This window comes from Culex pipiens, chromosome 3 (genome assembly GCF_016801865.2).
Source record: "Culex pipiens pallens isolate TS chromosome 3, TS_CPP_V2, whole genome shotgun sequence".
Lineage (NCBI taxonomy): Eukaryota > Metazoa > Arthropoda > Insecta > Diptera > Culicidae > Culex > Culex pipiens.
This window is the reverse complement of record NC_068939.1, coordinates 167517978-167528675: the sequence shown is the minus strand read 5'-3', so window position 1 is coordinate 167528675 and position 10698 is coordinate 167517978. Positions and strand designations below refer to the sequence as shown.

At 35.8% G+C, this 10698-nt stretch overlaps 1 protein-coding gene across 4 annotated transcripts in view; it reads right to left on the bottom strand.

Moving 5' to 3' along the window:
- Positions 1-3371: 3371 nt before the first annotated feature.
- Positions 3372-10698, bottom strand: part of LOC120419152 (band 7 protein AGAP004871-like) — a 99605-nt gene continuing 92278 nt past the window's right edge. For all 4 annotated transcript variants that reach the window (XM_039581798.2, XM_039581805.2, XM_039581813.2 and 1 more), the window contains one exon: positions 3372-3988. In XM_039581798.2, coding sequence (XP_039437732.1) covers positions 3664-3988 — 325 coding nt within the window. In that variant the 3' untranslated portion in view covers positions 3372-3663. The remainder of the gene's footprint in view (positions 3989-10698) is intronic.

Genomic DNA, 10698 nt, shown 5'->3' with positions numbered 1-10698 from the left:
AGTTTGTTTGTCGTAGTCTAATACGTCCTTAAGCGTTAGGCTGATACAAATTTTATTGAATGGTTTTGTTCAAAATTCCAAAAATTTAAAAAAAAATTTAAAATTTAAAAAAAATCAGAAATTTAAAAAAAATTAGAAATTTCAAAAATTTCAAAAAATTCAAAAATTTAAAAAAATTTACAAATTACAAAAATTTTAAAAATTTCAATAATTTCAAAAATTTCAAAATTTTCAAAAATTTCAAAAATTTTAAAAATTCAAAAAATTTTAAAAATTTCAAAAAATTTAAAAATTTCAATAATTTTAAAAATTTCAAAAACTTTAAAAAATTTCAAAAATTTCAAAAATTTCAAAAAATTTCAAAAATTTCAAAAATTTCAAAAATTTCAAAAATTTCAAAAATTTCAAAAATTTCAAAAATTTTAAAAATTTCAAAAATTTCAAAAATTTCAAAAATTTCAAAAATTTCAAAAATTTCAAAAATTTCAAAAATTTCAAAAATTTCAAAAATTTCAAAAATTTCAAAAATTTCAAAAATTTCAAAAATTTCAAAAATTTCAAAAATTTCAAAAATTTCAAAAATTTCAAAAATTTCAAAAATTTCAAAAATTTCAAAAATTTCAAAAATTTCAAAAATTTCAAAAATTTCAAAAATTTCAAAGATTTCAAAAATTTCAAAAATTTCAAAAATTTCAAAAATTTCAAAAATTTCAAAAATTTTAAAAATTTCAAAAATTTCAAAAATTTCAAAAATTTCAAAAATTTCAAAAATTTCAAAAATTTCAAAAATTTCAAAAATTTCAAAAATTTCAAAAATTTCAAAAATTTCAAAAATTTTAAAATTTTTAAAAATTTCAAAAATTTCAAAAATTATATTATATTATTTATATTAGTGTAATGACAAAAGTAGCTTACTTTTGAATTAAAAAGTTGCCAAAATTTACTGAAGGGAAAGTTTTTTTCTTGTTTTAAAAATGAAACCTTTTACTGCTACAGATTTTGAAAATCTCTTTACTAACTGATTTAAAAGTATTAACTTTTAATACGACTGTATAATTTCTTTCATTTTGGAGCAACTCTCTACGAAATCGGCCGATTTCGACCATTTTTATTTTTTGTATTTTTTTATTTGACTCAAACTTTGTGGGGGCCTTCCCTATGACCAAATAAGCTATTTTGCATCATTGGTTCACCCATACAAGTCTCCATACAATTTTATCTGCTGTCCATACAAAAATGGTATGTAAATATTCAAACAGCTGTAACTTTTGAGTGCATTTTCTGATTAATTTAGTGTCTTCGGCAAAGTTGTAGGTATTGTTTAGCACTTTTGAGAAAAAATAGGTACACGGAAAAAAAAATTGCAGTTTTTTTTATCAACATTTTTTTTCTAAAACTAAATTTCCCAAAATACGTATTTTTTGATTTTCGAGATTTTTTGATATGTTTTAGGGGACAAAAATCCGCAATTTTTGAGCCATAGAAAAACATGGTCAAAAAATCTGCCGCCGACTTATGAATTTTCTAATGACGATATCTCAGTAATTAATGGTTCGATTTTCAATGTTAATATATGAAAATTCGTGAAATTTTCCGATCTTTTCGAAAAAAATATTTTGAAAATTTTTAAATCAAGGCTAACATTTTAAATGGGCCAAATATTTATTTATTTATTTATTTATTTATTTATTTCATCTTCGGCACTCGCCGCACAGACTACAACTTATGTCCTATTTTTAATCCTAGTTTTAAATACACATTTTGACATTCCAAACACAAACACATCTGCTACATCATTAAACACTCGACAGCAAGCACTAAGGGGACTATAATAACCGTAGTTCGTACGAATATTACGCCCATTTAAAATGCTAGTCTTGATTAAAAAAAATTCAAAATATTTTTTTCCAAAAGATCGGAAAATTTCACGAATGTTTCATGTATTAACATTGAAAATTGGACCATTAATTGCTGAGATATCGTCATTAGAAAATGGTGGGCTGATTGGGTGAGACTTAGAAAACTTCAATTTTCGTGTTTCTTTAAGCCGCTGTATTTCAGCAACCAGAGGTCCAATCTTCAATGTCTCTTAGACAATTTTATAGCAAATTTTCTGAACTTTTCAAAAAAAAAAATATTTTTAAGAAATGGTCACTCATGGTCACTATTTTTTAAAATTGAAAAACTGCAAATATTTTGCTAAAATCAAACTTTAGGTGGCTATATCTTGAAAACGGAGCCCTTTATCAAAAAATCTGTAAAGTACTTTTCGATTGCAAATTCAATTTTTCATAAAAAAATTATGTCAAACTTGTTTTTGCATAAAACTTAGATTATTTTCCAAAAATCACTATTTTTTCAAAAATTCATAACTCGGCGGCTGATTTTTTGACCATGTTTCTCTATGGCTCAAAAGTTGCGGATTTTTGTCCCCTAAAACATATCAAAAAATCTCGAAAATCAAAAAATATGTATTTTGGGAAATTGAGTTTTAGTGAAAAAAAAGTTGACCATTTTTTTTCAGTGTACCTATTGTTTTTCTCAAAAGTCCTCAACAATACCTACAACTTTGCCGAAGACACCAAATTGATCAGAAAATTTACTCAGAAGTTACAGCTGTTTAAATATTTACATACCATTTTTGTATGGACAGCAGCCAAAATTGTATGGAGACTTGTATGGGTGAACCAATGACACAAAATAGCATATTTGGTCATAGGGAAGGCCCCCACAAAGTTTGAGTCAAATAAAAAAATATAAAAAATAAAAATGGTCGAAATCGGCCGATTTCGTAGAGAGTTGCTCCTCTTATTTTCATTAAGATTTGAAAATTGAAAGATATGAAAATATTAATCTTTTTTATTTGTTGTGTCATCATTAATTATTAAATTATTAAAAATTACCCTTCTTTGGAAAAATAACAACATTAAAATACATTTTATTATTATTTTTCTTTTGCATTTTTATTATTTGTTCTCTTTGTTATTATTTTTTGTTATTTTAACTACTAATCCAATCATCCCAATAACAGTTGGAGGTATTCTTCAATAACAAAAAATGTTATTCCCAAGTTTTGGCTCTCAACCATTATCAGACCAATAACAAATTTAGTTATGATAACATAAACTGTTATTTAACTCTTATGCAAAAATTGATTTTCCAAGAATATTCCATAACACTTTTTTGTTATTTTAACAGTATTTGTTATTGAAATGGCATGAATTTTGTTATTACCGTCTGCCCGGGTAATTCATTTATTTCTGGCAGCTTAAACGATCTTGGTCATTCGCTGCTCTTGGTGGAAACAGGAAACGATCGAAAGAAATAAGACTGGTATTTTCTCTAATGGATTGAAAGCGTACAACTGTGAATCAGTAATATAAATCGTTTATTTACAAAAGAAAAATTAACATCAACTTCGATGGTGTTGCGTAAAACAAACAAAATTTGGCACGTCTAGTTATTGTGTTAGAAATATGGTTTAATTGAACTTTTCTTCATCGATTTCATCATCTTCTTCATTTTTTTTTCTCAAATATCCGCAAACTCGCACATGGCAGACAGTTTCCGTTGGCTCGCTTGCAGCGGACCAACTTTGTCCTCCCAGGAGAAACTGCTGTTGCTGCTGCCACCGGCACCGAGCTCGGACTTTGGTGGCGAGGGCTACTCGCTCTGGACGCTGACCGGCGTCGCCGGTGGCTTCGGTGGGCACAACGTCGAGGTCATGTTCATGAGCGGGCCGATCAGTTCGATCGGCAGCGGGAACACGATCGTGGAGTTCTTCTCGCCGGCGATGCTGCTCAGGGTTTGCAGGTAGCGCAGTTGCAGCGCCGCCGGACTTTCGCACATAATGTCCGAGGCTTCCTTGAGGGCACGGGAGGACTTCATCTCACCCTCGGCCGCGATCACCTTGGCGCGGGCCTCGCGGGCCGCCTCCGCTTCGGCCGCCATCGAACGCTGGAGGGAGTCGGGCAGGGAGACGTCCTTACTGGAAAGGGGGGGGAGAATGGGAGCGGTAGACAGGTTAGTTTGTAATATGTAAGTGGAATTAAAAAATTCAGCTGAAAAAAATATTCGAAGCTGATTTTTCAACATTTTTATTTTTAAAATCACTGTATATTAGCAAGGATTTGACTTAGGACAATGGTCAATATGGAGACTTTTATGTAAAATTGTCTGGAGAATCGATTCCCACTATCGGTTTTTGATTATTATGACGTTTAGATCACTTTTCAAAAAACAGTTTTAGTAAATGATTTTTGTATTTTTTTTGGAGAGACATACCAGCCTGCATTTTTCGTCAGTCTTTTGATAACATCTAAGGCTATTTCCTCAAAAAATTTGAACGAAAAAAATCGTGACATCACCTTAAAATTTAATTTTTAAACATAAAAATTAAAAAAATTCATAGAATTGGCGTGTATTTTTCTTTCAGTGTATTTTTTTCAGAAAGCTCATCCAATTGAAGAATTCGACGACGGTTTTCCCGCTAGGTTCGCTGTTGTTCCAGCGGTGTTCGGAATGATAGCCCCCATACAGTTTGAGCAGTTTTTAGGGAAAAATCGCGTTTATGATGAAAAATCAAGCATTTTCAGAAAAGTGGGGTATCGCAAAGTGTGGCAATTTCGCTAACGATCATAATGCGTGGTGATTTGTAGTGATTAATTGTGACTGGAATTTTATTAAAACGATTTTTCTAAAAAGATGATCGATATTTTGGATAACTTGAGTTAAATGTTGCAAAAGTTAAAAGTAATGATGAAATGTTATGTAAAAGTGTTTAAATTTTACTTCTCTTCCCCTTTGGCCAAAATATTGACCTTAAAAATGCATTTTGGTGATTTTTTGGATTTTTTTGGAAAAATTCGAATAACTGGCAATTTTTTGAGAAAATTATTGATATTATGCTGTAATATGACTCTAATAGTTTGTTCTATCAATAATACACACATAAGGAGCATTATCAATCAAATAAATCATATTTAAATAAATTTTTCAAGAGATCTTTTTGGTAAATTTGAGGAAAAAACATGAAAAATTAACTCAGCCCCTATGATTTTTAAATCATTTGGTTCGTTTATGCGATTGCCACACTTTACAATGACTTTCATCGACGTTAAAAAATATTTGAAGGAAATAAAAATCAAAAACTACAAAAAAAAATATATATTTCCAAGCACGCTGTCATTCCGAACATCGTTGCGTAGTGTTTCTACTCGCCACCAGGATGCGTGCACGTTTCTGTCGAATCTCTCAATTTCCTACAAGTTTGTCTTTGACCACTTTTTGGTATGATGCAACGCCTTCGAGATACAGTCATTTTTAAATTACAGAATACAAAAATATGAAAATAACATACGTCCTTCTCCAATGTCATTTTCGAGTACAATTGGCTCCATATACACAAAAATGGCTTATATAGGCCTAGGATAACATGTCTACAAAGTTTCATTGAAATCGGAGAGGGTCGGGTACAAAAGTAACGTCATGATTCGAAATCCGGACACTTAGTACCATATCATTTTTGTTATAGCTGGCAAAAAATCATGTAATAAGTTGGAAATGTAGAAACATCATCAGGATGTAGTATGAACAGTCAGTTTCAAGAAAATACATGCAAAATAAGTCTTTTCTAACAATTTTTTATCAGAATTTTGAATTTAAAATTACTTGTTGTGCTTCGAATCCCGGACACTGATAAAAAACGAAACGAAACTATTGGCACTACGCCCCCCGGGGCATGGCCTTCCTCTAACGTGGGATTTCTGCTCCAGCGCCTCTGACGAGACAGGAGAAACCGGGACCGACGTTTTACTTCACCATCCGATAGAAGCTCAGTGGATAAGGCGGGAATCGAACCCGCGTCTCATAGCATCATCGGGATCGGCAGCCGAAGCCGCTACCCCTGCGCCACGGACACTGATAAAGCTTATTCGAATTCCGGACACTCGGTTTTACTTATGAATAGCACAAATTTGGACTGAAATGTTAGTGAATGGCATTCTTTAGGTCTCAAATAAGGGACCATCCATAAACCACGTGGACACTTTTTTTGGAATCTGTTACCCCCCCACCCCCCTTCGTGGACAATTGTCCATACAAAAAAAATCTTATTTGTATGGGTCGTGGACAATCGCCATACCCCCCCCCCCCCCTAAAGTGTCCACGTGGTTTATGGATGGTCCCTAAGCTGTTAACATCAAAACAATCGATAGTTTATATAAACATTTGCTAGAATTTAAGGAAATCGACACCATAAATTTCTACTTTGCCTTCCCGGTGCTTCGAACGCCTATGAAATATTTCAAGTGAAATGTTTCGCATTTTTGGTAAACTTATAATTTTATTGTATTAAATTGTTTTGGCATTAACTACAGCCTTCAAAAAAACTTTAAATGAAAGTTGATGTTGGAATTAATCAAATGAAACAGTTTTGACATTCATAATTCGAACTTATATCCAAATAATTGTTAAAACAAGATGAAGTGTCCGGGTTTCGAAGCGTCCGGGAATTCGAATCATGACGTTACCAGTAAAATTCCTGATTTGAGCTGGAATTGCTCTATAAAATGTGACATTTTCTGCAGCAAATCCCCTGTAGCAGATTTTGAGATATATTTTTCCTTTGGATGTAGCATAACTGTAATAATAAAAAAAGCATTTTGTGTTACTTTTTGTTTCGACATTTATAAAATCATGTTTGAAATTTATTGTCCTCCTCGTCCTAGACCAGAGTCGAGGAACTTAAAAAATAGAAAGCAGAATTATATCATTCTTATAAACAAATTTCAGGAAAGTTTATCGAAACCAGTTAATAAAAAGATTTGTGGAAAAAAAGATTTTTGGAAAAATGATTTTCTTTTATAAGCAAGAGGATTTTTTTTAACATTTCAAAATGTAATTAATAAAATATTTTTATTTTTGGTGAGATTTTGCATTTTTTTAATAGGCTAAATTTCAGTATGATTTTGAATGAAAAAGTATTTTGTTTATCAATATACTCCATTATTTCTCTGATTTTTCAAATATTTCCAGACCAAAATAAACACAAACTATTCCAATAATTTTTTCGGTGAAGCGACAAAATGTATCAACATTTTTACGTTTATTTTTCAAAATTAAAATAATCCTCTAAAAAACAACCCAAATCACATTTTTTTTCGAAAATTCTCAAAAGTTACTAGAATAGTTTGTAAAACATAATTTAGGCAAAAGATTGTGATTGTTAGTTGTAGAATAGGCTGGTTATAAAACTGGAATAAAAAAAGAAAGGGTGAAGTTTTTCGAACAATAAATGTTGCTCAAAATAAACTCCTATGCCCATTTAAATCACTCTAAGCCGTTCGACCAATTCTCATCACTTCTACCGTTTTCGCTTCGCTAGGAGACGGTGATTTTAGCGGATTGCAGACTGGATTTTCGCCATGTGATGTTGCCTAGGAATCGATAATTGAGAATAGAACCAATTCCACCTGAGCCAGATTCTCACCACCATGGCAGCCGTCCATTGCCGGCCGCTTCCATCTCCACCGCGCACCAGGGACAAGGAAAGGGATTTGGAAGACTGAGGGATTGATTCTCCACTTGTTTAAGGGGTCAAGTCAAGGGCAAGTCACCACGGTGTCCCCAAGTAAGTTTCGCTTGGAGTTGGACGGTTTTTGGGAAGGTGAATGGTCTGAGGATCCACCCTAGGCGAGTGGTAACGACCGTTGCATTGTTGTTCGAATTCTTCGTAAGTTCTCATTTCTAATGGGAAAGCTTTCAATTCTTCTCATCTCTTATTGGATGAATTCTATCAGTCGCCCAGGCTATTTTATAGCGAGGTAATGTGGGTTCATTTCAAATGCGCCTGCATGCATGCAATGCAATGCATTCTTGTATGTTCTGATATTCAACTTGCATTCAACTTTATTTTCGTCCGTTTCTTGTATTCAACTATATCAGTCTAAGTCCTACTCAAGCTACCAATGCTCCACGGTAAAGTGGAAAGCATTTTGCTTGCCAATCCTAAGGACAGGGGATCGAACCCCGCCGTGAGCTTCATGTTTTTCATTAATTTCCAAATTCAATGAGTCCAGAACTTTCTCGTTGTGAGCAGATGGGTATCGAACCTAGGACCATTTGCTTATTAAGCGAACACCGTAACCATAGGGACGTGGCGTTACATCGTGCTGCCACCTGGTTTTTTTAAGTGCAAGAGTGGAAAAGTGCTGAGTCATCGTCTAAAAATAGACGGCGTCCTATCTCGCCCAGCAAAATGAAGTCGATAAAGTAGTCGGTTTCGATGAGAAAAAGTGGAAAACGTGGTCTAAAAATAGCGACGCCATCCCCCTATTCAGCCACGACCGCTCCACCTCATCACTTCTACCGTTTTCCGCTATTAACTCAACATTTTCAGATGTATCATCAATGGAGAGTCACTCAGTCGCCAGCCAGCGACAAGTTAAGACGTGTTTTGCTCGTGTTGTCATCTCGCGTGCTTGGAAGTTTTTGACAGATGGAGGTGGAGGAATCCTCCGAGGAGGAATATTTTCGTCACGTCCGCGGGAATCGGAAGCGGAAGAAGTCCAGCGAGGTCACTGGAATCGGCATCGAAGGAGAAAAAGTTGAGAAGACCCTGCTCAATAGCAACAAATTCAGCGCGCTTTCGGGTGACAAAAACAACAACAATGCCAGCCCAGAAGGAGGAGGGGACGCCCCGGCGGTTCCACCATCCGGACAGTCGGCAGATAAACAAAAGCAACCACCTTTGGTGGTGAAGAACACCGCGGATTTTTACAAGCTCGTGGCGATAGTGGAAAGTTATAAATTAGGTTTCAAACCGATTTACAAACTAACCCGATTTGGAACCAAGGTAACCTGCTTCTCTGTCAAAGATTTTGACAAGTTGCAAGAGCTACTCAACAAGAAGAAAGTGGAATTCTACACCCACGATCGGCGGAGCGAACGAAATCATCGGGTGGTTCTTCGTGGTTTTCCTGATGAACTGAAACCGGACGAGGTCAAGTACCTTCTGAAGAGGGATCTCAAGGTGGACGCGCTGGAGGTGCATGTCATCAAGCGGAAGGAAAAGTCCACCGTGGACGAAACTCCGTACATTGTGGTCTTCCCCAAGGGATACACCAATCTGAAGAAGCTCTCTGCAATGCAAGTTGTGGCAAGCACTATCATCCGGTGGGAGGCCTACCGGAACAAGCGGCCGAACGTGACCCAGTGCAGGAACTGCTTGCAGCTGGGTCATGGAACCAGGAACTGTCAGCTGAAAGGCAGGTGCAACAACTGTGGGGGTCCCCACAAGACGGACGAGTGCAAAGTCCAAGAAGCCGAGCCGAAGTGGTGTGCCAACTGCTCTGGAGCCCACGAAGCCACGGACCGCAGTTGCCCTAAGCGTGCGGACTTCATCCGGAGGCGCCAGCAGGCGTCGAAACCGAAACCGCCGGCAAGGAAGGCGGAGAAGCAGGGTCCAGCAGTTCCGGCGTTCACGCCGGCGGAGTTCCCTCCGTTGCCGGGTGCAGTCCCGGACGGAAAATCGAAGGATCGCCCTCGCCCCGCAGGAAGAAGCCAAGGAAGCAGTGGCTCCCGAGACGGTGGAGCCACGAAAGAGGAAGCCGGGGAGGTGCTCTACAGTTTTGCAGTCGGCAGATTCAAAACCTGCAAGACCCGCTTGGACCAAGTAACCCTCGTCAGTTACATGATCTCCAAGTATGGAGTGTAATGAGTTTCTTTTATTTTTATTTTTTTTTTATATTTTGATTGTAAACTGATACTCGGTCCCAACCTGGTCGTAGCACCTAAAAGGACCTAATAAAAATAAGTTAATAAAATAAGAATAAAAAAAAATCAATGGAGAGTTGCTTGCTCAATTTTATTTGAGCTATTTATTACTTTGGAACAGTCAAAAACACTTAATGAAAGCTGTAATTCATGATCAAAGTGCTGATAGGCCGATAATACAAATAGGCGGGAAAAGGGTATAGTTCCCCTTATTTTAGTTTTAAAAACATTTACAAATCTGCACCGATTTTTGCCTTCCTCACCTCACTGAGGAAAGGCTATAACATCACTCGAAAAATGAACTACTTTATTTGACCTCCTAGACCCACCTTCACGTATACATATCGACTCAGAATCAAATTCTGAGCAAATGTCTGTGTGTGTGGGTGGGTGAGTATAGGGTACCAAAAAATCTGACAAGCATGCAGTTTCCTAGAGTCACCGCCAATGGTGCTGTCAATATTGTTTATGAGTTGTTTTTGAAAAGGTCGTATGAAACAGTTTAAACTGTTTTTTTCGCAAAGTTTGTCATAAGGGGTAATTTTGGTTTCAGATCATGAATCAATTTTCGCTATATCGTGACGGAGAGGCGGCCGACCCTTTTATGTTTGAAAATTCGGAAACAAAGACGTGTTTTCAATCATTTGCAGCCTGAAATGGTGATGAATGGGGTGTCAAAGGAACTTTTATGTAAAATTGGGGGTCGGGTCAATCGGCAGAAAATCGATCGGCAGAATGCCGAATGGCAGAATGCCAAATGGCAGAAAATTACATGGCAGAAAGGACAAATAGCAGAATAGGTCAAATGGCAGAATATTAAATGGCGGAAAAGGTCAATCAGCAGAAAATTAAAAGGCAGAAAATTAATTGGCAGAATAAGTCAAAGAGCCGAAAAATCAAAAGGCAGAAAAATCAAAAGGCAGA